The sequence below is a fragment of the Aphelocoma coerulescens genome, chromosome 9 (genome assembly GCF_041296385.1).
Source record: "Aphelocoma coerulescens isolate FSJ_1873_10779 chromosome 9, UR_Acoe_1.0, whole genome shotgun sequence".
In the NCBI taxonomy this organism is placed as follows: domain Eukaryota; kingdom Metazoa; phylum Chordata; class Aves; order Passeriformes; family Corvidae; genus Aphelocoma; species Aphelocoma coerulescens.
In genome coordinates, this window is record NC_091023.1 from 20,666,397 (window position 1) to 20,694,248 (window position 27,852).

The 27,852-nt window shown below is 40.1% G+C and overlaps 1 protein-coding gene across 7 annotated transcripts in view; it reads left to right on the forward strand.

Moving 5' to 3' along the window:
- The window catches only part of TBL1XR1 (TBL1X/Y related 1), a 110,768-nt gene extending 91,269 nt beyond the window's left edge, over window positions 1–19,499 (forward strand). For all 7 annotated transcript variants that reach the window (XM_069023830.1, XM_069023832.1, XM_069023833.1 and 4 more), the window contains 12 exons: window positions 1,200–1,419; window positions 3,424–3,556; window positions 4,222–4,363; window positions 4,662–4,725; window positions 4,827–4,924; window positions 6,660–6,720; window positions 7,894–8,015; window positions 8,510–8,584; window positions 10,986–11,113; window positions 11,292–11,457; window positions 12,327–12,428; window positions 14,171–19,499. In XM_069023830.1, the coding sequence (XP_068879931.1) occupies window positions 1,200–1,419; window positions 3,424–3,556; window positions 4,222–4,363; window positions 4,662–4,725; window positions 4,827–4,924; window positions 6,660–6,720; window positions 7,894–8,015; window positions 8,510–8,584; window positions 10,986–11,113; window positions 11,292–11,457; window positions 12,327–12,428; window positions 14,171–14,197 (1,338 nt within the window). In that variant the 3' untranslated portion in view covers window positions 14,198–19,499. The remainder of the gene's footprint in view (window positions 1–1,199; window positions 1,420–3,423; window positions 3,557–4,221; window positions 4,364–4,661; window positions 4,726–4,826; window positions 4,925–6,659; window positions 6,721–7,893; window positions 8,016–8,509; window positions 8,585–10,985; window positions 11,114–11,291; window positions 11,458–12,326; window positions 12,429–14,170) is intronic.
- Window positions 19,500–27,852: the final 8,353 nt, after the last annotated feature.

The window sequence follows — 27,852 nt, forward strand, 5'->3', positions numbered from 1 at the left end:
TTGTAGTACATCCAGACAAGTGCAATAAGATAATAATACTTGAGACCAGTAATCTCCTCATTTTTTGGTTTCGTAGACTGGCACTAGGGAGGTGGGAGAGCACTGTGCAGCTCTTGTTTGGGCTCTTGTGTCATTTCAGTGAAGTAATGTGAGCCCAAAGGCAAGGTTTCCAAGGAGAGAGAGGGTTTGAATTTGTGGCAGGAAGGCTGAAGGTATACACCAGTTTGCCTTTTGCCTCTGCTGGCTAATTCATCTTGAGCAGGATCTATTAAATTTGATGTTTAAATGGTTATTCCAGCAGTACAGAAAGCTATGTATCTTCCTGCCTGATGCTTCAGACACTCGCCCTCAATTTCCATTCTCATTTGTGCCTGGAAGGTGAGAAGCCTTTCTATGTGTCAGATTACAGAAGGAAACTTTTTTTTCCCATTAATTCTGCTCACTTTCCAGTCTCCCTTATGTCTGCTGTTTGTGTGGTTTTCACAGTCCCAGTGAAGCAAATCCTTTCCCTTAGGAAGCCTCAGAAAAATAAAGCAAGTGATAGGAATAGAAGAAGACGACCCTATATTTATTGCAAGGAATCCTTCTAGCTCCTAAAAATAGATCCTTACAAAGCCCTAGCATATGTATAAGGGTATTTTTAACTGGGTCTTGTCCATTTCAGGATAAAATTCTTCCTTGTTGTTTGAAAACATGCCAGCACTGTTTAAAAAAAGGAAGAAAACTAGTCAACTCTCCAGATAATATGTTTATGGAAAGTATTAGTCTAATAAGACTATAACTTCACAAGTCAGTGACCCGAGTTGCAATGTTTGCAGCTCTGTCTTCAAACAAACCATTAGATTTTGCTGCAGCCACTCATGTTTGAAATCATATTCATAGATAGCTTACAGAATTTTTTAGCAAACAATTCAGCAAACTCGAAGCAAATAACTTTTGATTCCACAGGCTCCCCCAGAGGCCTGCAGTGGCTTTTTTGCATATTTATGATGACCACTTAACTTTAGACTAAAATTCCAATCCTGACCACAACAATGATGAGATATCACTTCCAGCACCATATGTAAACCACTTTATTATATTAAATCAAAACTTTTCCTTTAGTTTTGCTTGCAATCTTTGCCCGTAATGTTAATTTGTACTTGGTATTGTCTTTTTTTTTTTCTTTCCTTTTCTTTTCTCCCTGTGCTGTAATTTAGGACGGTACCTTGTTTGATGGTAGGCCGATAGAGTCTCTCTCACTGATAGATGCAGTGATGCCTGATGTGGTACAGACAAGGCAGCAGGCCTACAGAGACAAACTTGCACAACAGCAGGCAGCAGCTGCTGCAGCTGCAGCCGCCACCAACCAACAGGGATCAGCGAAAAATGGAGAAAATACTGCAAATGGAGAGGAGAACGGAGCACACACTATAGCAAGTAAGTTGAGACAGAAATGGCCTTAACCTGGGTTAGCATTTCCTAGTTGTTTATCATAGTATGAGCTTGTAGACAGCGAGGTAAAAATGTAGAGGTTGGAGTAACTTGTAGTAACTGCAGCTTGCAGAGAATTCCTTCATCGTGGGTGATGCTTGAACACATCATGCCTCAGCTTTGGCTGTCCCCAGTTTTGATATCTGGGGTTGCAAGAGATGCAAAGTCCTGAATTCATTAATTCACAATATTCCCTTGACTAGTCTCACTTCCAGTACTGCTTCTTTTCCATCACCTGAAGGTTTTTCACAGGACTCTTCTATAAAAAGGAAAAAATAATCAAGAGACATTCCTGTACAAGGAATGAGGAGAGGAGTCCACTAGTCCATGGCTGGTTAAAACTGAGTGTTGCTTGTGAAGCTTTACAAACTCCTTCCAACAGGTTCTGTAAATCCCATGGATCCCAGAGTTGTACCCAGCTCTCAGCAGGACAAGTCATGCTGAGGTCAGGGTTACTGGGACAAACCCTGTGTCCCTTGTCTCCTTTATCAGTATCAGTTTTCATGATTTGCTATTCAGAATTGCTCGATGCAACTGCTCTCAGGTTTGCTTTATTCATGAATTCCATTTTAGTTGTGATTGGTGAAATCAATGAGTTCTGTTTGTCATCACTGGTCAAAGGAACATACCTTACAATGAGGCTTAGTATGGAAAAGTTTAGGTCAGGAATTAAACTGTGATTTTTGAAAATAGTCTTCTGGAAGTCTGAATTGCATGTTTACGTGTGGGAGTTACAGTTCTTTCTGTAAAAAAACCTGAAGAAATGACATTTTTGAGAGAATATTAATATCGAGCCATGTACAAGTTTTACAGCCTGATTTTAGTAAGTTTTTTCATTAGTACATATGATAAAAAGCTGGAAATACAATCTTTGGCTGAAAAAAGTGTGTTGCCTACTTTGATGCTTTCATTTAGAAATCTCAAAAGGATATTTACTTGGTAACTGTGGATAGAGGAAGGGTAGACCTCGGATCTCAGCCCTGTTAAATGTGATCTGCCAGCAACCCCTGCTGGCTGTACAGCACTTCAGACTGGCATCGATCCTCTGACTGAAGCAATGCTTTATATGGTGCTCTTTCTGAAAAAATATGCATGTTTTAATAGCCTTTTCTATTTTCTTGCATGTACAAACAGAGAGAGAAACCCTTAATGCTAAATTAAGCAATAGCTGTGAAGTGATTTCTTTAACTGCAGTGAATAAATATGGAACAGGTGAACTGTGCAGCCTTTCTTACATTCTGCATTTGCACTCATCGTGAATTCATTTTTAATAATAGAAAATGATTGATGGTAGATGCCAAGAAAACTGTTTTGTCAGTTGAATTACCCCCAGAAAAATATGGATTCAACCTCACTTCCATGCAGAAAGTTACGCTGCCATAATTCCACAGTAATTGCTGGTGAAGTTTGAGAAGCTTGGTTATCAGTTTGCTCTATCACCAAAAGTGATTATATTAATTAAAGCCATTTTGTAAATGGAGTGTCAGAGATGTGGATTTAAAACCTGTTTGACTGAAATTGGTGAAAAGAGAGATTTTTGAAAATGAATGTGTTATAAATGTATTTTTAAAGCACAAGCTAGACTAGTAACATATTGTACGATGCAGCATTGGACCTGAAAAAGTGAGTACTTGTAACAGGATTTGTTTTTTAGCATAGCAAAAAATTAACTTTTGGCCCCAATTCTGGAGCTCCAAAATGAAATCGTTTGGATGTGAAGGTTTACAGGGGAGAAGAGCTTTCTCACATTTCTGAAACTCCCCATCTGTTTATAGTGCTTCATTAATTGAAACTGAAAAAATAAGAGAGTGTGACAGCTCTGTCAAATTTTTGAATCACATAAGTTGTGAATTCTTGCACTCATCCCAGAAGAATCTGAACCATACAGGAGTCACAACGTCCCAAAATACTCAAATCCACCTCTCTCTACTGTTGTTTCCCATAATGCAGATAATCACACGGATATGATGGAAGTAGATGGAGATGTCGAGATCCCTCCCAACAAGGCAGTGGTGCTGCGTGGCCACGAATCTGAAGTGTTCATCTGTGCCTGGAATCCCGTTAGTGACCTTTTGGCCTCAGGGTATGTGCACTGACCCCGTGTGTACGGAATTATCTGTGCTGGGGGCACGCTGCTGTGTGGGGAGGGCAGCAGGCTCAGGGAACACCTACCCCAAACATCAAATGCCATGGTGTTTGTTCTTTAGAGAACAGTGCTTTAAAATGGAATTGGTTTTTTTATTATTATTATTATTATTGTTGTTGTTGTTGTTGTTGTTGTTGTTGTTATTGTTGTTATTGTTGTTATTGTTGTTATTGTTATTATCATCATTGCTATTATTAGTAAAAATAATAGCAATTAATATATAATGAATATGGAATTAATCTATAGAAAAATATTAAATATAATTATACTGTATTGAATAGAAAAATATATAATTTTTATATATTATAATTAGTATCGTATATTCTATAGCACATATAGTATATTGCTATATTATATATTGCTATATCGCATACTGTATGTAATACAAATAACTATATATAACTCTAAATATATAACTAAATATGGTCTATAATGTACTATTATGCATACTATATATTATTAATATATTGTATCTCGCACACTGCATATTCTATAATAATCCAGGCTATCATGCCAACGATCTCTATGAACACATACACGAAATAAATGGCATTGCCCGTGTTTAAATGGCAGGACTGCTGTCCCCACTGGCTGTTTTGCAGATCTGGCGATTCGACAGCGCGGATATGGAACCTCAGTGAGAACAGCACGAGCGGCTCCACGCAGCTGGTGCTGCGGCACTGCATCCGGGAAGGGGGGCAGGATGTACCCAGCAACAAGGACGTGACGTCGCTGGACTGGAACGTGAGTACCAACGGCAGCGCTCCAAATGCTCCCGGGACAGTCCTGCTCACAGCACCTCCTGCTCCAGTTCTAAGTGACAGCAGTGGTGTCCTCTGTGGCAGCGCCAGAAATATTTCTTTACTTTGAGCAATGTGGTAACTTCTTCTGTTGTGCTTCAGGAACTTCTTTTTAATAAGCTGCAGTCAATGAAATAAATGGCGTAAATCCTACGCAGATCTATTCTTCCTCAAATTTGCTTTGTGCTCTTTAGCTTTGAATTATGCAGTAAAAATAAATAAATAACCTTTTTTGCTGACAGAGTGAAGGTACACTTCTAGCAACTGGGTCTTATGATGGCTTTGCGAGGATATGGACTAAAGATGGTAAGCAAAATACTTTTTAATTTACAATATATTTTCCTATATTGTGGCTCACAGCATAGTTTTTTATTTTTTAATGTATTCATATCAATATAAATTTTCAGGTAATCTTGCCAGCACCTTAGGGCAACATAAAGGTCCTATATTTGCGTTAAAATGGAACAAGAAAGGAAACTTCATTTTAAGTGCAGGAGTGGACAAGGTGAGATAATCTTTGGTAAAATTAAAATTCTTTCCTTCACGGTTATAATCTAACTGTAAGCAAAATAGCAAAACTTTGCAAAGTAAGTAAATGAAACTAAAGGCATGGGATGTAAATATGTGCTCACAAAGATGTTGTTATGCTTAGCTATGTTTCCTTGGGTTTTATAGTAGTTTATTGAGATACTTTAATTTCTTAGATTTCAGTGTCTGTGGATCTCTTTCCATTAGATTAGCCTGAGTTGGAAAGTAAGTGCATTGAAACCAGAAACATTCAACTTATTGTAAAACCAAACCATGTAAAATCCAGTGGACACTTCGTGCAAAGCCTCAGGAAGAAGAAAATTGTACTAGAGGAATAGGTTCAGGCTGAGTTGGATATCAGTCAAACCTGAGAATGATTAAAAAGATTAGAGCTGGAACATACAGAGAGTTGATATATGTGACTGGGGAGGTGCCAGTGGTGTAATGCCATGGAGCTCATTGTTTGACTGTTTTATTTCACATCTCTAAACAAATTAGGCTCACAAGGTCTTTCAGTTCAGAACTGCTGTTAGTGTGAGAGGTTTTATGAATGGTAGGAAGGGCACAGAGTGATGAGAAATGGACTTAAAGTGAATTCAGAGAATCAAATAGACTATTGCAAGAGTAAAGAGAGTTGATTTTTTCCTCTAACTGATTCAAGGTGCAGAAGTTGGCACAGGTTTTCTCTTAGTGAGAGTGGCAAACTGTAACCTCATTACAACCACTTAAAACTGGCAGTGTCACTGCAAAGTAGTAAATTTTCTCCATTATTTGTTTTTTTGGGTTTTTTTCCTGCATGCATTTACCTGGTTTGCTTTAGTAGCCAGCTTTATAAATGCTTGTGCTGGCACAAGGGAAGGAAAATTTAATGTCTCAGAGCATGGAAGGGATGTGTTTACTCTTTTGGCAGCTGTGATGGTTATGCCAGTTTTTAAATATTTGTGGAGGTACAGCTTTCATCTGCAGGAAAATAATTAAGGAAGAAATAGAAGCCTCATTTCAGTCAATAAAACTTCTTAGACAAACTGAGATTATGTTTTGAAAAATATTCTGCATTAGCAGAGAGAATGACTCAAACCTTAGGCTCCTTTTCCATAATTAATTTATGTAATCAGTTCATGCTTCCATTGAATTTGGCATCAAAATTTTCATTGATCATTGAGGTAGGCCAGGGATGTTGGCATATAATATAATGATCATAAGATACTAATTTTGTCATGTAAGATTTCTTTAACCAGAAGGTTTTCAAAGTATTGGCAGAGAACAACTTAGAATGAAATTACACCCTTAAATCTTTCAGTATGTGACTAATTGTTAATGACATCTCCTTAGGGATACGTGAGTAGCTGATATTACAATCTGAATATACAAGTATTTGAAATTAAAATAGGCATGTGGAATGGATTACAAGAATATAAATAGGACTAAGGGGATAAAACTGGTTAAAAGCCCACAAATTCCTTCTTCCCTCCAGACCCCAAAATTTTGTGACTAAACACCTTTCTAATGCAATCTTAAGTGTTCTACTGTTGTCCATACATCTGTTACTATTTCTTTTAGTACTGGGTAAAACTCTAGAAATGTATAATCAAGAACAGGTTTGGGTGATGGGGAGCAGGCTAGGTATTCTCATACTTGAGAGTGGTGGTAGTTGTGGGGAAATTAGCAATTTGTACAAGTTTGTTCAATGTTTATTTATCTGTTTAACACAGACCACAATTATTTGGGATGCCCACACTGGCGAAGCCAAGCAGCAGTTTCCTTTTCATTCTGGTAAGTCTTGATTTTATCATTCATGTTTGTCATCTGAAAAGACAAAAAGGAGTTATTTTTTAAAATAAATTTAAAAATCTGATGTTTATTCTGCTTATTTGCATAATTTAAAAATCTTACAGGTACTCCTGGGTTACTGACTGCTGTATTTGAATTTTGAGAATGTAAACAAAGCTAGATTTGTTCTGATTTTATAACTTGCAGTTTTACTGCAGTTCCATGAAAGTCATGAGATAAATAATTCAAGTATTTCTGACTTTCTGTAGTATGATGGCAGACAAATCAAGTGGGTGGGCCACAAGGGATTTGTGTTTATCACCTAAGGACCACATTTGCTATCCTCCTGGTGTGGTAATCCCACCCCATGTCCCATTGTTCTGCTGTGCCCAGCTTGTTTGACCACAAACCAGCTGAAAGCTGTTCACTGGCCAGCTGGGGTGGGAGTGCAGTGGTCAGACAAATTGCTTTGTGGGCTGCATGCTGAGCAATCCTGCCAGAATCAGCTGGAAAACAGAATGGAGAGGATGACAGACGTGTCATTGAAGGGCCTTTAAGAAACGTGTCTTGTTCCCATTTTTATTCCACTCATGCCACATTTCCAGTGCCATGACAGCAGTCAAAAACATCAACTCAGCATTTACTCCAAGCAGTTGTCTGTGCTATCTGCCATAAACAGCTGTCTTGATCAGATGGAATATGTTGCCCATGATTAAGTTTCAAGTTACCACACCTTACAATGCTGGAATTAAGAAAGGAAATAAATCCTTACCTTTCCATGGCTGCCATCCCTGAGCACGAGCAGGAGTTGTTGGTGGAGATGAGCTCACACATGATGATGTGTGAAGTTGTGGGAACCTGTTCCTTGTGCTGACTCCTGAGATTTGTTTGTAGATGGCTTAAGTACAGCTTGATGTCCTGCTGCACTGTCTTCTGTATAACTTTGATTTCAAATATGTTCCATATTATGATGACTTATATTAAATTTGTTCCATTTTGCATAAGACTTGTTTGGGCTGCATTTCTTCCTGTTCACAGTGTTTATCTTGAGAACTGCTGTAAAATTAATGATTGTTTCCTGCTGGCTTTTGTTCCAGGGTGATACATGGTAAATTTGCACATCAAATTCCTGCAGAATGCATACTGTAGCTTTAAATATCTTCCTTTTTCTTTTAGCACCAGCATTAGATGTTGATTGGCAGAGTAACAACACATTTGCCTCTTGCAGTACAGACATGTGTATTCACGTTTGTAAACTAGGACAAGATAGGCCCATCAAAACCTTCCAGGGTCACACGGTAAGTACTGCAAAAAGGGGGTTGCTCTATGATGTTTTTATTGGTGAGGGTTTGGGGGCCCAGTAAATTTACCAGTACCCAGCACTTGTATAATTGATTATTGATTGGTAATGGTTGATGGTTGGCTACAGGCAGTAGATGCACACATAGGTAGTTGTGGTTAAGGTTTTCTGGTAATCACAGTCTCTGTGATTATCAGAATGATTCTCAGCCCCATGTGCAGCTTGTTTTTACCCGTGTCAGGATGCAAAAGTGAGCTTTAGAAGAAGAAACATGGTAACTTCAAGACTTTGCCACATGGTGTACAAGTATGTCTGGGAAATGTAATAAATGGATAGCAAAAAGCTGTTGTTATTGAAGGCCAAGCTATGAATAAAAATTAAGTGTTAAAATCCTGACAATTATGCAAATGTTCATAACTGCTGTCCAGTTTTGTAAGCTGTCATTTGTAATGGAAGGGAGGACTGAAACTTACTCTCATTGTTCACTTTTAGAATGAAGTAAATGCAATCAAATGGGATCCAACTGGTAATCTGCTGGCATCCTGCTCTGATGACATGACTCTAAAGGTAATGGGAGTTCTGAGGCTGGTGCTTGTCTTTGTAGGACTCTGGAATGCACACCATTAGCCTGGACAATCCAGCAGTGTCACTGTACTTGCCGTGTTGTCCAATATTTGTTCTTTTTTAATATAACAAGGTTAGGCAATCCTAGAAATCCTTGTAATCAGAGCCAAGCTTTGGTCCAGAGAACTTGTTATAGGCTGCCAGCCTGAAACTTGGAGCATGATTTATTAGGTGCTTTTAGCTGTTTACAGAATCAGGTCATTAATCATTAAGCTCTCACGCCTGATGGTTGCTTTTGGTTAAAACAAAAAGTTGGAATGCATGTCAGGTAACACATACAAGAATGGGTGACTTGCTCCTTTCCTGGTTTTATTCTGCTTTCCCCTTCTTTCTAGTTCAAATCTTTGGCATGATTTTTCTTCAGAGGCTGTGTACACTCTTGGATTTTTCCAGTTCATCAGGAGTCATTCTGCAATTTTCAATCACCTACACTTGTCCTCCAAATGATTCACAGCTACATTTCTTGTAGAACAGGGGCAAACTTGTGAGTGCAGAGGACACTGCAACTTACACATGTGACTTCAGGGCACACGAAGATCCTTACAAACCTGCCACCAGCAGAAATGAGGCTGTTCATGCCTGATAGACCTGTGCTGCTTCCATGGTTCAGATGCTTTCTGTGACTCCTGCACTGCTTTACATTCACTGGGAGCTTTAGCACTGTGCTTGGTAGAGTCTCAGGATACATTTTTTACATTGACAGCACTGTCCTGCTAGTAGCCCTTGGGACAGTTAGTTCTATCCAGCTCACTGTTATTAATCAGGGAATGGCTGAATGAGCAGCCACATATCCCTCGTGCTGGCACATGGTCAGGCTCTGGCAAGGGAAGTCACCTTATCTAAATACAAACACTTAAGCATTAAGCCCCCTGTCTAGAGGTGGATGTCTAGACATCTCCAGTTCAGCACTGCTGAAGAGCAAGTTGTCCTTTCCTAAGTTAAGTGTCTTAAGTCAAGTGTGATAAGTAAACCCCTGAGAGCATCAGTTGTTCTCCCTTGGCAGTGGATGGAGTCAAAATAGCCAGCTTAAGCCAGATATTTAATACTTAAACAGCTGAAACTCCAGGGTGATGAATTCCAGTCTAGAGCTCGAGCTGTTGCTGCTGCCTCTCCATGAGTAGAGGTGATAACTGGGAATGTGTCAGCATTTGTGGGATTCAGGCATTAACTTCTTGGTGGCTGTTTCGAATTGAGCCCAGGCTGCAAAGAATGTTATAGTTTTGCTCAGGATTAGCTCAAACACCAAGTGCTGGGGGATGAGTCTACACATCACTAATCACTTGTGGATCCCTTACTTTTCAATGGCAGAGGGAATAAATACCAGGTTTGGAAGCACATGGAAGGGCTTAGTGATTTATTTACTTGGTTAGTTTCTATCTACAACTTGATGTTCTCTAGGACAGCTGATACAGACTTTCATCCATGCTGGTTTTGGGACGAGAAGCTAGATTTTGATCCCATCAGTTTAAACTGAAAATACAATTTCAGTTCTGTCTGCACATTGAAAATCAATTTCCTCTTCAGCAAAGCAGCAGTTCTGAAAAGCACCATTTATTTAAACATGTACCTCAATTGCATCTTAAATACAGTTGGGCTTCAGCATGTTCCTGGTAGCTTTTCTAACAAAAAGTGATCTAAAAGAATTACTGAAACAGATACTATTTAAAAAACCATTCAGATGGTTATTTTCCATATCCAATTTCACATGCAGAAAAAGGTATAAAAGCCTTCCAAAATCCCTTCTGTAGGAACAATGTAAACTCTTAATAGAAGAAAGTTATTTTGTTTGTTGAGCAAGGTCGTACAGGAGTTGGAGTCCTCTAATGACCTCTGTGAAGTACTGAACACTGAAATCTGGCAATGCAAATGCTAATAAGTCAGGAAAATGCCATAGTGGTATTTGCATCTCTGGATTTGTATGAAAACAGAAAATTTCTCTACTATCCCTTTATTTCACTCAGTCTGTGTAGCAAGAAGTTCATTTAAAAATAGGACCGTGATATTTTATCAACTCAGACATGAACATTTACATATTGCTCTTCTCATTTCAGCATCTGCTCTCATCCCTGCCCTTCTCAAGGGGTTTGCAGTTAACTCAGGCAGATTAGTTTCTATAGGCAGCACCTTTATTACTCATTAACCTCTCTGGGCACTTATAACCTAAAGAGTGAAAGGTCCTGGAATAATACTTGGCATCATTACTCTAGAAACCTAGCAATCATAGCAAATGTTTTGAGTGGCCTAAAAGGTAACAGCCTGCAAATGATACAGAAGAACCATGTAAAATGTATTTTAGTACAATATTGTGCTAAATTATTTGTGTTTTCTTCCCTTTTTATCGTAGATCTGGAGTATGAAACAAGACAGTTGTGTCCATGATTTACAAGCACACAACAAAGAAATTTATACTATCAAATGGAGTCCTACAGGACCAGGAACAAATAATCCAAATGCCAATCTTATGTTAGCAAGGTACTATTTAATCCTGGTTGTAAATGCTTGTTAAACATTATTTTTACTTCACTCTCTATAAATGTAAGTTCACAGAATGTTTTGAAGCACGTAGGATACTTCATCATATTCTGTTTGTATTAGCATCAAAGATATGTTGAATTGAGATGTAATTAATCTCTGTTTTTTTCCTTGACAGTGCATCCTTTGATTCTACTGTTAGGTTATGGGATGTAGACAGAGGAATTTGTATTCATACTCTGACAAAACATCAAGAACCTGTGTACAGTGTAGCTTTCAGTCCTGATGGCAGGTACCTGGCCAGTGGCTCCTTTGATAAATGTGTACACATCTGGAATACACAGGTATAGCTCTTCTCTCTGTTGAGAAGTTTGTGTTTTGGTCTTTTCCATCCTTCCAACCTTTGTTTTTCCATCATACTTCAGCCACAAAGAGCTTTGTCATTCCTAACACACTTGTTTTCTTTTTGTTCTAAGATTATTTCTTTTAATGGATGTACATTTAATTTCTCACTTTGAATGCTTGCCTATGGTGAAGTAATACCTGTTTTTACATTGTCTTAGCAAAAAAAACACAAACAAACCAAAAAGACCCAACCAAAAACTCACCGACAAAACCCCCCATTCAGCAAAGTTTCTCCAAGAACATATTTCATCCAAAAATAGCATTTGTTAACTCTGAACTTTAAATTCCTGATAAAACAGGGGTTTTTGTGAAAAATGATGACTCTGTAGACATACTAATCTGATTGGCTGTTCCACTGAATTTCACTGACAAACAAGAGAATATAGTTGAGGAAAGAGAATGATGACAAAGTGTTTCTATCTAACTTTCTCAAAAAGGACGCTATTACTTGTTTTATATTTCTGGCAAAAAACCAAGGGCTTGTTATGTTTGAAAGTCTAAAGATGTTGTCAGGCATGATGCAGTCTCTGGCTACTGGGAATTAGGTATTAATTTCTGAAAGGCTCATTTTAGTAATTGGAAGTAGTCGTGACCATCCCCAGTTTTGCCTATCAAACACAGGAGCTCGAGGTGCAGTGGTTGTGTCACATTCTTTAACAAGGTGCTGAAACTGTCCACAAGTCTATCCTGGACCACTTTCCTCTGAGAATTTCAGCTTTTGAAAGCAGTGGGGAATTTTTACATGTACAAATTGTGCTTGTTCATTTTGCTTTTGTTGTACTAATTACTTGGCTTGTCCGTTTTTTAGACAGGTGCCCTAGTTCACAGTTATCGGGGAACAGGAGGGATTTTTGAGGTTTGCTGGAATGCAGCAGGAGACAAAGTTGGAGCAAGTGCTTCAGATGGTTCAGTAAGTGTTGCTTGATTTGGTTGATGTTCTAATAACAAACATCTTCTGGTAATCTTTTAACCAACAATGGAGACAAAATTTCCTTCTCTAGCTGAAGGTTGAATACAGGCAGCTCACCTGTAGGTTTCCACCTGTAACCATGCTGTGATATTGAAAGGAGAATATCTTTATTCCAGTTTAAGGCATCACTGTTCTAAACCCCCCCGAAAACCTCAGAAGGTGGAAATAACTCCAGTTTATGTTTTCTGTTCCTGCTGGGGTTTACTGTGTCAGTGTGTTCAGTGTGGTTGGTCTGGAAACAAATTTGTTTTTCTTTCTCTGCCCTTTTCAAGTGAAAGTGCTCAGTGTAGGTGATATTATTATAATGCATGACAGGAATGAAATACCTTCTGCATTGCATTCAACAGCAAAACAAAGTGCAGATTTCTAAATGCTTGTAATTAAAAAGTTCCTAGAAATGTCAGCAGCTATATATAGGTACCAGTCTGCTTACTTTGCTTAGAAAAAGCAGGGAATAAAATCATGTTTAACTAATCATGAATGCCCCCACTGTCATTTCACTGCAGGGTGTTGGAGCATCACCTTCTGGCTGCTCTGACACTGTCCTGCAGAGAGCTGCAGTGGGATGGGAATGTGCAGGGTCTTCATAAAGAAGTATAGTCCTGGGGTTTCTGCTTGCCTCTCTCTTGCCATTGTTTGCAAAGAAAGGAGAGGAGAGCCTAAGGAAAAGCAAACTTAAAATAAGGCTGATAAGGGAATTGTGTTTTGAAGTTCTCCAGCTTCCTTTAACAAACATCAGCAAAAAGCAATCCTGGCAGCTTAGTAGTGCAGAGTCTCAGGTGGTATCTTAACACAGGTGCCAAAACATTTCCTTCCTGAATGCTCCATGCTGGTAAGTAAGGTTGTTTTGTTAGAGTTCAAAGCACAAAATAGGAAGTTCTGGATTTTAAGAAGCCTAAATCCTAGAAAATTCATTTTGATTGGTCTTTTATATCATTTTAGTCCTGTAACTATAGGCAATATCATAAAAGGAAAAAAACTCAAGGCATATCCTAAGTAGAAAATTATCAGTCCCCCCAGATGACCCTTTTTTATACATGCTGTGTGACCTTTCCAGTCCTCCAATTAATTTAGCCCAACAGGCTGATTGTACTTGGAATAGATTTGTTTTCATTTAGTTTCTGATATTTAAAAAAATGCTGGGCTTAATTTGTTCTATATTGTTTGCTACCAAAAACCCTTCTCATCCACTCTGTTTTAAATGTGCTTGCAGCTGGTATTATCTTGTGTGTGGTCATATTTTACTAATAGACTTCTACATCTGACAGACCCAGAAGCACTACTCAGTGGAGATTTTGGGAAGACTAAAATTCGAATTTGTACACCATTAACTGTTTTTCTCATCCATTTTAGTACTTGTCCACGTATTTTAATTTCATTTTATATTTTTACAAACTAGACTCGAGTAAGTTCTCAGCCTCACAGTATTAAATAACAGCTTACATAAAATGTTGTTGCTGTTCTGATAGCAGTTCTGGAGGCAGCAGTGCCCTTAGCACTGGGGCTGGCTGGGGGTTCATTTAGAGCTCACTTGGTCATTTTGATATTATTTAACCACTGTTAATAGATATAAGGTTAAGCTTACACAATCCATGTTGTAGGTTTTGCTCTGATACTTCACACAGAGTTGTAAAACCATGTGCTCTTGTGCAGCTGCTGTATCTGTGTCTCTCTCTTTGCAGGTTTGTGTATTAGACCTCCGGAAATAGCGCTCTTAGTTGGAAGCCATGGACCGACTATGAATGTGTACATAGCCAAAATCACTGTCCCTGACCCATGTACTGCTATAGTCCCAATCGAACCATGGCCAGTCCACTACAGCCAAATGTAAAAGAAATATATACATATACTGTATATAAAAAAAAAAAAAGGAGAAAAAAAAAAAAGGAAAAAAAAAAAAAATTACACCCTGAAGAGGATGACAGAGTTTTGTCACAGCTTGTGAATCCTGTTCACCAAGTGCTGGAATCTGCTGTGCCCCAAAATAACATTTAAAGGTTTTGGATATGAAAATCAGAAGAGAGCGAGAGAGAGAGAGAAATATACCATATACAAGAGCAGACCCATATACATACCAAATTCAGAAGATACTAATGGCAGCCTTCATTACCCCTTCCCCCATGAAATCCATTCTCACGTGGATTGTGGGGTATTTTTGTTTTCCTTCTCAGTAGTTGAGCAGTTTGTGTGTACAGAGAAAATGGACTTACAGAAATCTGCAGCAGTAGTTTTTTTCTTTGCTTTTAAACATTGGGTTTTCTGTTTTGTTTTGGTTAAGTTTACGAATGCATGAAGTAAGGGAGTGAATTAGTTTCTTGTTTATATTTTTTTCACCTTGGGAAAAAAAAAAAAGGCGTTTCTTTGAAACATGTTTTGATGCATTCTTTGAAGAGGTAGTTTGAACCTGATAACATTTGGTACATTTTGTGGCTCCCAGAGCACAATTTCTTTGAACAGAGGGAGGGTGGAAAAGGGATTAGGGAGAGAGAAGAAAAAAAAAAAATCCTTCTTTGCGGCGTGATATTTCACATCCTTCTCATCTACGAAGTATGATGGAAATGGGTATAATGCTATGTTTGATTTTCTGGTGACATGGCTGAAATGCAGTAATTTCTTATTTGGGACATAATTCTGCCAAACTTAAGAACAGAAGGGCACAAAAACACAGGAGAAAAAAAAAAAACAGGGATGCAAAAAAAAAAAAAAAGGAAAAAAAAAAAGAGGAAAAATGCATCTTCTGTTGTTTTAAAACCATAGCTAAAATATGGTTAAATTGTGCACTATTGTGAAAAGGAGCAAAGTATAGCTGGGGGATTTTGTTTAAGAGGTTAAGATCTTTCTGGACAAGGGTTCATGCCACAGCTTCTTTGAGAGTTGCCCATCATTATTTGTAGGAGCTTAGATGTATAATTGTAACCAAACTCCAGTATTAAAAGTATTTCATGTAATTTTTCTTTATTAAAATAAAATCTTTGGCATATATTTGATAACACTGCCATTAAGAGGCAAAATGTTTACTACCTTAGATTTAAAAAAAAAAAAAACTTAAACAGAGGACTTGCTTCAAGTTTATTTTAATAGCAGTGATTCAGCTTATTTAAGAGATGAATACTTGCACTAATTCCCCTGCTGCTCCAGTCCTGCAGTTTATTGTATCTTGTGACTACATTTTTTTCCAAGTATAGGGTAGACGTAAGCTGCTATTTTTTTAATAATCACTACTATATAGTGTCTTTTACTCTGTTTACAATATCAAGTATTTTTCTTACAATGACAGATGTATATGGCAAACCTTTTTCTGCTCATGTGATTAAAAGTATACTAATAGTGATTTTATTTGTAAATGATAGCATGAGGTTGTGTTTATGTGTATGTGTAGTCGAAAAGGTTGCATCATGTCTTGCATAAGATTCCAAGAGTGTAAATTTATAGAAAGAGAGGTTGTCAAATTTATGTCACAGACATTTTACTTAAGGAATGGTTTATATTACAGAGCTTTGCAAAGTTATCAGTTTTATAACACTATTTCAATCACAATTAATTTTGTGGCTTATGATTGTTAGTCTCTAACCTATTTTTTTATTCGTTTGGGGCTTTTTTTCCCCCCTCCAAGTTAAGTATAAATTCATCTAATTGAGATAATGCAGCTTTGACATTTTAACCATTGTTCTTTAGGCATCAATTTCTGCTATTTCCATGAAATAAACACGACTTGAAGCAAGTCTGAGTTTGGCTAAGGTAGGGTAGCAATTTGCCAGTGGTAAAGACAAGTCAACAATACATTGTTTATATATACCCCAGGATTATACTGCTATCATACACAGTGTTTAAAACCCAACACCAAGTCATATCCATAAAGACAGTTATCCATGGTGGTTCTGTGCCAGCTATTTTTAGGGTTTTGGAACATATTGCAAATGTTTAGAGCAATTACCCTGTGAGTTACAATATGTAGGAAACCTAATATATTGAGTGTCTGGCACTTGAAATATTGCTTTTATTGCTGGAGGTCCATGACTGTGGCTGACCTCTGTCATTTAATGAAAAAAAATAAAAATAAAAAAAAAATTCTGTGCAATAATTTTAAACTGTGCTCCCAGGAATAGACACAAATGTTTTGAGTATGTTTAAGCTGCATTTTTTGTTTAGCAATGCATTTGTCAATTGCACTGAATTTAAATCTGAAAGTCAGAAGTGATTCTTGATAGTACTTTTGTATTTTAATATGGACAGTTTATTCATTTTCATAAAAGTTATTGGATGATTCTTTCAGCCAATCTAAACAATTGTGGTGGAATTCTGTGACATAGCTGCAAAATCACACAGCCATGTTTTAGGGTATTGCCATTTTCCTCTTTCTCAATCACCAGCTGTTTTGGTTGTAATTCTAGTTGCTTCAGCATAGCATCCCACACTCAGAAATAGAGAACACCAGAGCTTCAGTGTGTCCAGGCCAGGGCTGCCAGGTGCCGGCTCCGGCAGGAACGTCGGCTCCGTTGGCTCGAGCGCTCCGGATGCGCGGGCGGAGCCCCTGCCCCAGCGCGGGCCAGCAGTGCCCGCTGCCAAGGGGCCAGACCAGCGGCCCCGAGCCGAGGTGTGGCCGTAGCTGTCCTGCTGTCCTGCCCCGCATGCCACAGTGCTGCTCCTGCTCCCGCCGCCCCGCACGCCCGGACCCGCCGCAGGCCGGGTGCGCCGGGTTCTGCCATCCTGCCAGCCAAAACCAAGACAAAACCACCGCAGAACCGTGACGTTAATTACTGTCTTTTATAGCACAAAGGCCTCGTGTTCCAGGGTGAGGTGGACTGTCCAAATTGCTCCTTTCGAAGGGGAAGCCATATGGCAGCAAGGCCCTGACTTTGTGTAGCATGTACATACATGCTCAGTCTTACAGATGGAGTCATTCCTATTTTTATCAGCTCAACGCAGTAACAGGCAAATATCCAAACAGAGGATAAAAGGAAGGGCAAAAGCTGGGCTCAGAATTAATGATGGGGTAAGAAATGAACTGCTCTTGAGTTCGCTGTCTTTCTGTGCGTCCATCTCAGAATCCCGTTTCTCATTTTTGCATGACCAGATCCAGGTTTCTGTAGAGTTCGTCTTTTTCTATTTTTACTTTACCTTTTTCTGCATTTTTAAATTGATGTAAAGATTCCCAACCAGTGGGCTTTTTAGTGTAGTTAAGAGAATATCTAGGTCTTCATAAAAGCTTTTTTAGACTCTTTGTAATGTTGATAAACTGAGTTTATTCTGGGACTACCATTGTGCAGGGTTATTTAGCATGTCTACTAGATGATTGGAAATCTTATATGAAACACTAAAAGTGCCTCTTTTTCTGGGTTGGGTGGAGGGGAGGTAGTAGTTACCAGAGTCAGAACGACATGGCATTTTGAAGCATGTTTCTTGATTTTTGTGACACTTTAATGCATCTTGAGAGAAAGGCCAAAGATTTCTACCAATTTTAATTGATTTTCATTTTAAAAAGCACTCCTTTTTCCTTACACTGCTTACCTCATGCTAGGGCGTCTGGTGGGGCGTTGTACCTTGGGAATGTCCTTTGTGTTTAGGGAGAACAGTGGGTGGCACGGGGTGGCCACGCCGGTTTGCCAGCAGAGCGGCCTCAGCCCGTGACACGTTTACCTCTGCTGAGGGAAGGAGTTTCATTACCGCTGCAAACTGGGGGGTTCAGCCTGTAAATACAAGGTTGTCCGGTTTTGTCTGTTTAGTGAAGAGAGGAGCCTTGGGACCTGATTCTTCCAGTCTTTACTTCACCAGAAATCCCTTTGTCTGTCACTTCATGAGGAACCCCGAGCGCTGGAGGTGCTGGGGCCGTGCCGTAGCCCCAGTGTGGGTAAAACGAGCCACATCCCCCTCAAGCTGAGGGTGCCTCGGTGTCCACGGGGTTTTCCCAGAGCAGGGCCTGCCGGATTTAGCCCAGTGTTCCTTTTTGGCTGACGAGCGGGATAGCTCCTCCCTTCCTAAGGCCCCGTAGAGCCAGCCCCCCCCCCCGGTGGGATCACTTCCACACTCTCCAGACGCCTGAAGAAAGCAGAAGCAACATTGTGGCATGTTAGAAGCAAATATGGCTTCGGGAGACAGCAGTAAATCTCCATCAAGATCCCTGACATTTTCCGTAGGGAGAGAGACATGGAGCAGTCCTCACTTCTCCCTCTAGAGAAAGCTCTGAAATACCACGAGCTGTGAAAGTGTGACTGTCTTCACTGTCAGTCTGGTGGGAGGCAGACAAACCAGGAAAATCTGCCTTTTCGAGTGGATTGCAGATTTAGTGTTAATAGTGCTTCAGATCAGTAGTTTTGAGTACATAATTCGCTTTCTCTGCCTTTAAGTTTGAAGCTTGACAATAACTTGAGGCATGTTTTGGTTTTGTTTTGTTTGTTTTTTTTATTTTTAAATAATCATTCATTTTTACTTCATAATGTTTTTTGACATTTGTGGGTAAATACAAGAAAACAGTCTGCATGTTGTTGCTAGTCCAGTGTACTTTGCAATCTTGTCCTCAACAGACTGCAGTGTGCAGAACAGTAATTCTAGAATACAGAAGTAATTTTCTCTCTCTCCTGACATTGACATTGTAGTTGTAATGGTTTCATTTGGAGTTACAAATCCTTTGGGTCTAATTCTGTGAGCCTACCTATAGCACTGGATTAAAATGTCTGCATCATTTCTTCAGTTATCCAGTTAAACTACAACTGTTGTAAAAGTGTAAACCAGCCCATGACAGTTTTTTGTACTTGTTTAAAGGACTTTTATTGTTCAGTTTTCATGATTATTGTCTAAAGAAGACTGATATAGATGTTCTATACTGTCCTGGACCATGTTAATTACACTTTATGATGTATTTTGGTTCTACATCACAATGATTTGTCCCCAAGGCCCTTATATCCCTTCTAGGCACATTTTCTGTTGCAGTTTCCCTTTGCATTGTATTGCTTTGACAACTGTAATTTGAATCAGATCTGAAAGAGGTCCAGAATAAAATATATTTTGATATTACCTTGGCTGAATGTTATATAACCAGTACTTTTAAATGTTTGGGATGGAAGATTTGCAGATCATTAGGCCGGGGAAGTGACAGACTGAACCACTATTTTTAATATTTAGTTTGGCACATTTTCAGGTAAGACAAGGTGCAAACAGCAGCAGGAGGTAATGCACTGTGTGGCTGTAGGATCTTTGTGAGCACGCAGTAGATCCTGTGATGGTGACACCATCCCCTGCCACCATGTCCTGCTGTTCCATTCAGGGAAACTGATTGATTTTGTGTTTCACATGCTCCATCTTCCCCTCCTCCCTACACCTGTGGAACAGAAGCAGAGTCCAGTGGTGCTCACAGCTGCACCCCAGCTGTGTGGAAGGTTCTGGAGGTGTGGGAGCAGCTCCTTCGTGGTGATGGAATCTCACGTCGGGGAGATCTGGTGTTACAGAGCAACTCAGTCTGGTTGTGCAGAGCAACGTTGTTTGTGTTACTGTGTTTCAGATGTGTGAAACCATTTAGATTCCCATGTGAGATAGCATACATCCATCATACATATAATGATGTTTTAATTCATTCAGAACTGTGGGTCATGCCATAATCCAGGTGAGGGAACCCGGACAGTTTATTTTCAATGTGTCCAGAACTTTATGGTGAAATTGCTGCTTTTTCTTGTAGATTAATGATTTACTCTATATTCAAAAGTAGTAGCTTTCTTAGTAATGCTATCAAAATCAGTTGATTTTACGTTTTTGAAACTTGCTGTTGAAAAGTGCCTGAAATGAATTAAAAAGAGAGGAGGTACTCTGTTTTACAAGTGTAAAACCAGTCTTGACTTCCCTTCACCTGGAGTCCAAGTGCACTGCAAGATTTCTGCATCACCTGGATTTTGAGGCAGCAATATTGGAGCAGTTTCATGGTTCTGAGAGACTGTGAGTTGATGTTTCATTAGTGAAAATGCAGGAACCACAAAGCAGTGTTGTTCTGTACGTGTTGCTCTCACGTGGTAGTGATGCCCAGATCCATCCTGTGAAGAGGAGACAACATTCCAGGTGGGTGCCTTATGCCACTGCTTCCCAAATCTTCCCTTTGGACTTTAGTTACAGTCTGGTTCTTGTAACTCTGTAGGAACTAGTGATCTCAGGTATTCATAAAGTCCATGTTCCCTACCTCCTAGGGAAATTATTTAATGGAAGTTGAAGCAATATCTTCTGTTTGCTGATGTCAGCACAGGGCAGCTGTAATGGAATAATAATTTAGGAGGAATTTATTGATGATTCTGTAGAGAATGATGATGCCCCAGTTAGTGTTTTGTCCTTAAGGAAAGCTGACCCAGGAGTTCTGCAGTGCAGGGGCTTTCCTGTTTATCTGACTAACTGAAAATTGGTGCCATAAAAGCTTGGTGAAGAATTAATAGAGACAGAGGTTTTCTTAATAGATGTAACATGAAAATGTTCTGCTTCTAGATTAATTCTTCAGTTACCAGGTCAAGGTTTTGGACTCAAAAAAAGTCAAGATGTCTCAATAGAGGTTGAGTACTTTCAGTAGACTGTTTTCTTTTTTTCCACAGAGTTTTTCTGACTTGTTCTAGATGCTGAGTGCCCTGATTTTAACCTTGAGAATGCTGTATTTTGAGCTTTGAGTTACACGTTCTTGAACGTTTCAAGACTTCACTGGACTGGTGACAGCTCGGACTGAGTGTTTTGCCTTCCCAATTAGAGAATCAAAGGGCTCAGCTCACAGTGATGCTGAGGGGAAATTCCCAATTACTTCAGTGCAAGCAGACCTAGGGCAGCACTTCTGAAAAGAAATGGTGGATGAAGGATTTTTTATTCTGACATATCACAAATCCATCCATTAAAGATCAAGTTTCCTGTGCCACTATGCTGAAGTGCTCACACCACAAACCTAAGGCACCCTTTGCTATTTGCATGTTGTCTTAGCCTTGATGGAAACCATGAAATCTGCAGGCTCCATTTAGTTTAATTTGTACCTTTGTCCTTGCTTCAAATGTTTTCTGCTGACAAGAATATCTGAGGTGTGGGGTCTGCCTTTAATAAATGCCAGGCAGAGGGGCACAGGTGGGGTTAAGTCTTGTGGACATGGCTGGGGGCTCTCCAAAGCTGCATTGGGTCTCCACAGCCTCTTTCTTGCTCAGGGAGTGGTGCTGCTGCATCATCTGCAGATGCAGAAGCCACTTGGAGCACAGTGTCTGCTGCCTGTTACACTTGGGCTGCACTGGGGCTCTCTGCTTTATAAATATGGAAAAAGACCTTTTTTTTATGATACAATAACCATGTAATTATAATACTTGGGAGCCACAGTAATTTTGACATATATCCCTTAATTTCTCACAAGTGATTAGTTTTAAAGGTAGCAAATGTCCACCACAGGGGAATTGTGAAGAATTGCACTTACTTAGTTTACTTCTTAAATAGTTATTTGAAAGTTTTGCAGTTCTTTCACTTTCTATTGCCACAGCCCATCTGTCTTCAGTTTGCTTGAACACTGCAGCAAAGTCAGGTGCTGATTAGGTGGATGGGAACAAACTGCTTTCTAGCAGTGAGTAATTTGAAGCCAGGAGGCAATTCCCAAGACACAGAAGTAGGAGTTTGTGTAGTTTGTTGCAATTGTGTTGTTTACCATCTCATGCTCAAATTGGTAAAACTTGCTGTGTGTGCTGAATTAAATATTCTATTATTTTATTCTATTTATTTCTATTCAGTTCCTGCAGCTAATTCTATGGGAAAATCATTCAATATAGTTTTCATAGGGAATAAATTATAACTTTGCCCTGCATGTTGTTCAGGCAGGGAATTCTCCAATACTTCTTGGAAATGTCAGCTGTATAGAGGTTTAGTCTGGTGCTGTTGCCTGGACAGTGAGTGATCCTCCAATTTTGGGCTTTAGGTAGATGATTTTTTATCTTCAGCATTCAAGAGTGAAATACTTGTTGACACATTTATTTATATATCTCCTGGTTTATTACTGTTTGCTTGGCTGGGTGGATAAATCAACTCAGTGTTTCCATCAAATGCTTTTCTAGTTGCAGGTAAATTGTGCCTCTGAATTGCACAAGAAATAAGAAACAATAAGGATAAGAAATCCGTGTCCATAGTGCTCTGTTAGTATGAAATCAGCACATTGTGACTGTCATTTGTTTTTACATGGATATAGGAATTCCAAGAGTTCTGTCTCTCTATTTTATTCCACTTTCTCTAGTAGGAGTTGTAAATAAGCAGAGTAAAGGGGAATACTTTTGCTTTTGGAGGTCCTGTTTGAAAACAATGGGAGTCACCAAGTGATGAGGAAGGTGAGGGGAAATGTCTGAAGTTGTAGGTGTGGAAGAGGCCCTGGCAGTCAGGGAGCTGCACGTGCCTGGTCCTGCCTGGCTGCTCTCCAAAGTTCTCCTGTTGAAATACTGCAATAACCTTAATGGTGAAGCACTTTCCTCTCTAATCTGAATCTTCTTTGCAGTTAAAAACTTAGCATTTTGTCCACCCTGAATGTGGGAGGAAAGAAAAAGCTGTTTATTGTTCACAGCAGCCTTTTACATCTTTGAAATCTGTTGTGTTGTTTCTTCCTTAAGCTGAACTGTCCTCAGAGTGTCTTAATCAATTCATCAGCACCAGCTGCTCTCCTTGACAAACAGTCTAATGAATACTGAAATAAAAATCTTGTTTATAAGAAAAATGGTCTCTGAAACAACGTGGGGAGAAACTGAAAACAAAATAAGTTTTCTGGTTTTGCAGTTCTGCTATAATAACTATGAGCAGTGGCTCAATAATTTATAAGTTTTTGCATTGCTGATGTCCCAGCAAGGACCCACTGGTTCTTGAGGTTTTACATAAACACCTTTTCTCCCTTCTGCTACCTCTGTGTTGTTCCCCCTTCCTCGTTTTCAGCCCGTGACAGGTTTCCGTCCAAGGCTGCCTAGCAGATCTGTGGCAAAGCTAGGAATTAAACTCAAAATTTCCCCCAAAATAGGATGGAGGACCACGCTGAGGGTTGTATCTGCCCATAGCTTCCACCTGGGACCCTGCTCCCAAACCAGCACTGTGACAGAAATGTTCCAGAAACCGTGAGAGTGGAGAAGGGCCCCTGGGAAGCAGGGCCTGCAAAACAAAACAGAAAAGTGAATTCAGGAAATGCTCCAGTGATGTGTTAATTCACTTGGTAAGAGTTACAAGGAAGAGAGAAAAAAATTTGACTGCTCTATACTAAACATGCTTTCAGGCAGTAAATGCTTTTTAAAAAATATTATAAAAATATATTTCAGACAAGGCTGCTTCTGTATCATGGAGACCTACATATTCCTGCTTTCTGACCACACAGCTATTCTGTCTTGTGAAGGACTTCTTTTACAGAGACCAAAGTCACAAGGATTCAACATTATCCAAATCTGTTGTGAATAAAAAGCTTTAAATGGATACCACATTTTAGAACTGGAAAACCCCACACACCTGCAAACTAAGTAGAGGCCATTGCTCAACTGAGACTGCTGCTGCCATGGGGAGCGTGGAGAAAATGCATCTCCTTTTACAGCCCTGTTTGAGAGAGGAGTTTTAAGGATCCAGCAGTCCCAGTGGTGATAGGGAGGGTAGGTGTGTGCTGTATTTTCCGCTGCTTCCGTATCCCCAAGGAGAAGTGGATTCCAGAAGAGGAGATTTTATTAGCACAGGATCATATATCATGGTACATGTTCGTTAATATTAAGAAATTACCACTGCTGCTGAGCAGGAAGGATATGTGCTATTTTCCCATTAGATTTCTGCATCTCCTCTGCTTTCCAAAACTTGCAATTCCAGCTGGGATGGCTGCAGCAGTGCTTAGTTCACAATAAGCTGTGAGATTTTGGGTTTGCTTCCTTCCCCCAGTGTTAGGGCAGGAGTTGTGCTTTGTATGGGTTCCTAAGCAGTCACAGTCTGTTGAGAGCAGGAGCATCCAGCAGACCAGTGCAAGCTCAGGAGCTGCTGCTGTCCCAGCAGGACTCACCTGGTATTCAAGGCTGTTTCCAGAAACACAAAAACCAGCTTGATCTGGACTATTAGGGCTGGATTTTAAGTTTCAGGGTCTGGGTGAGTGACTCGTTAAAGTATCCTGACAGCTCTTCTGACCTCGAGTGATGCTGCTTGTACAGAACTATCCCGTGTGTGTAAGTGAGGACAAAGGCTAAAAGGGCAATGTGGCATTGCAATGGCTCGTGTAATCTGAGCTGAACTACGACTGGGTAGCAGAAAAGTGTCTTGGAATGGGAGCAAGTGTAGTCAGTCAGATTCAGAGCATAAGTGGTGTTATTATTTCCCATTTCCTGCAAGCCAATTTACTGCACTTCCAGCCTGCCTGCTCCTTCATACAAAGCAGCAGCCAGAGGAATCATTAAAGCAAAGCTTGGATCCCAAGATTGCCTGTAATTCAGATACTTCAGTGATAGAAAAATGTATAGTTTCAAGAGAAAGCATGTGCAAGTACCAAATTTCCCCCAACTGCAGAGATGTGTGTCTGTTCAAACAAACCCCTCTGTGCTTTAGAGGAAACAATTTAGTACTTAAGTAAATAAACACAGCTGTTAAGAAGTTAAGATTAGACTGTCAGATTCATCGTCCGCTGAGTAAATGATGGTGTACAGGCCTTCCCTGTCTGCAGAAGGGAAGATGGAGCATGCCTCAAGGGTGGAAAAAAGGAGATTAAAAGGCAGATAAAAGAGCTGATGCATTGGGACCATGATCCTTCCAGCTGAGGGGTGAATGGAGTGCCCTTCCCAAGGGAATTATAGCAGGTGCAGGTGTCTTTGGGGGTGTACGGGGGAAGCAGGGAAAGATTAGGATTTCAGGAAGAGTACCAGGCTGTCAGCTTTGCAGAACAACAGGGAAACTTCCACAGGCACTGTTGGGTGTTGGAGCTGGCCACTGTGCACTTACAGACCTTCCTTTTGCTTCCTTGCATTAGTTTCTCTTGCAGGAGTGCTGGCTCTTCCCACTGCCCTGGCTCCCTGTGGCATCAGTGCAGGATTTAATATCAGAGCAGTCTCCTAACCAGCAACAGGGAGGGGGATATGAGCAATGCTGTTTTGCCTTTCTCACCCATAAATGTCGTACCCCTGGAGGGTGGAAGGTGTTTTCCCTCTTGGAATTACAATATTTCTAGGGGGGCTGACAAATTCAGCAGCCACATTTCTGGGAACTTCAGTACAAAAAAAATCCCAACCCCTGTCTCTGTGACTTGGGCTTTAAACACTGATTATAGACATTCAGTGCAACCTTAGATGGTGGTTGCAACTTTGCATAAAAATCCACTGCTTTCCTGTCATTTCTGGTGCTGTTCTGCTAAACTGTGCTGCACCTTTTCCTAGTGCCAATGCCACGTTTGAAGTGTGTGGTTTAGGTTTTGTTTCATCTATTTTGATCAGCCCAAGAGACTTTGCAGTGGCAGGAGCTGCCTGGGAGCCCAGTTCCTTCCTGCAGGGGCTGTGGCAAAAGTTCTGTTGATTTTCCTGCTATTTGCCTGTCCCTGCACCCTTCATCAGTGCTGTTCTTCCTTGGCCTGTTTCTATTTCTGCATCTTCTGTTGGTTTCAGTCAGTGACTCACTCTCCCAGCTGCCTTAGGAGGAGACATTTCAGTGCAGGTCATCACTAACACCATCTCATGGCTCTCTGGCAGCTGAATGGATGAGGGGCTCTGGTTTTGGAAGCAGCGGTGGCTCAGCCCGGCCAACAGGTCTTGCTTCATAATCATTCCTTGCCTTTTTCTCTTGAAGGAAGACGTGGTGAGGGTGCTGAGGTTTTGGTGCTATCTATTAAATCATGCCTATTGCTCATTTTTAAATAATATATATCCATATAGAAGTGTACAGAACGAACATCCATGGTTAATAGCAATTTAAAAACCACAGTCATCAGGTGATTTATCTAAGTGATGCACGTTGGACGTTTTTGAGATTACAAGCTGAATGAGAAAATGAAGTTGTTCTGTTTCACTAGAAAATGCAGTAGTTACTTACTGGGCTTAGTTATTCCATATGTTAATGCCCTGCTGCTCTTGCAGCTGGTGGCAGAGAAAGGCTCCCTTCAGGCAGTGCCATGCATGCTAATGAACCCCAAGGTTTGTTTTCCTGGCTTTTACACTTGTGATACCACTCCACCCAGCTGTGTATGGCCCTGGATAACTACAGCAGAGAACCCCATACTTAGTGGAAACAAAATCTATTGATGACAAACAAGTTTCCTGTTATGACAAGGACTGATATGGATTCAGTGTGTGCTGGGAAGACAATGATGGGACTTGTTAGAGAAAGCAGATATGCCTTTGAAAAGCATGGAAGAAAGCTCCAGGGAGTTGATTTAATTATTTAGTCAATGTCATTCAAAATGTCTCCAGGAGATCCAGCTCTTTTTTACTTCTTCCACCCAGGAGCCTTACAGCTCCAGCAGTCTTGGATATGAGTTATCCCTGTAGTACATCTCATGAGCCCACAGCTCTTTTAAGCCATGTTTCTGTTACAGACACGAGTCTTGGCTGCAACACTTTGTCCAGTTCTGTTTCTGCTATATTTATGGCCCCACCCTTGTGCCTAATATCTGCTTAAGAGGCTATGTCTGCCTTATTTCCATTTGTGGTGTTATTTAAAGTAGAGCTGCCAGTGCATTCATTGCCCGAAATACCAGCACAGTTTAACAGGTGTCTCTTTCACAGCTGGTGCAGAATCCTTGGATATGTGGCTCTGCACATCCACAGGAGCCCGGGGCTGTGCCTGTCGCAGCATGCACACCCCAGCTCCTCTCTTCTGGCTGGGCTGTTTGGACCCTGCTGCCTCATTTTGTGGTTGTTGGTCTTTAAAAGCAAAGTACAAAATAAATAAATGAAAAAAAAAAAAATAGGGGGAGGGAAGAGAGAGAGGAAACAAGCCAGGCTCTGCTCCTGCTTCCTCTCAAGCCATAGTCAGCCTTCACACATCCTGCACAGCTCTTCAGGGGTGTGTAATTATCTGGCAGTGCCATGTACTTTGCTCTCCCTTCTCTGTGCTGAGAGAAAGCTGCTGAGCCCATGTTCTTTTCGAAAATAACAGTAATAAAAAGAGGCTTTAAAGAAAAAGATGCTGTTCCCCTGCAGAGTGTGCTTGTTTGGGCAGTTTGATGTCCTATTTTTATTATAAATATAATTGAATTTCCAATAGTTACACACAAACAACTGTCGTTTGGGAATAAAAAGAAGAGAAGTATGCTAATCGAAAGCTCCCATAATTACACAATCTTCAAATTAATTAATGAGCCAAAGGCAGCCAAACATTAGCATTTAGAAAGTGCTTTGCTGCATTAACCACTAATGAGTTCATTTAAATCCATCATGCAACCCATTTTGGAGAGCATGAGCCG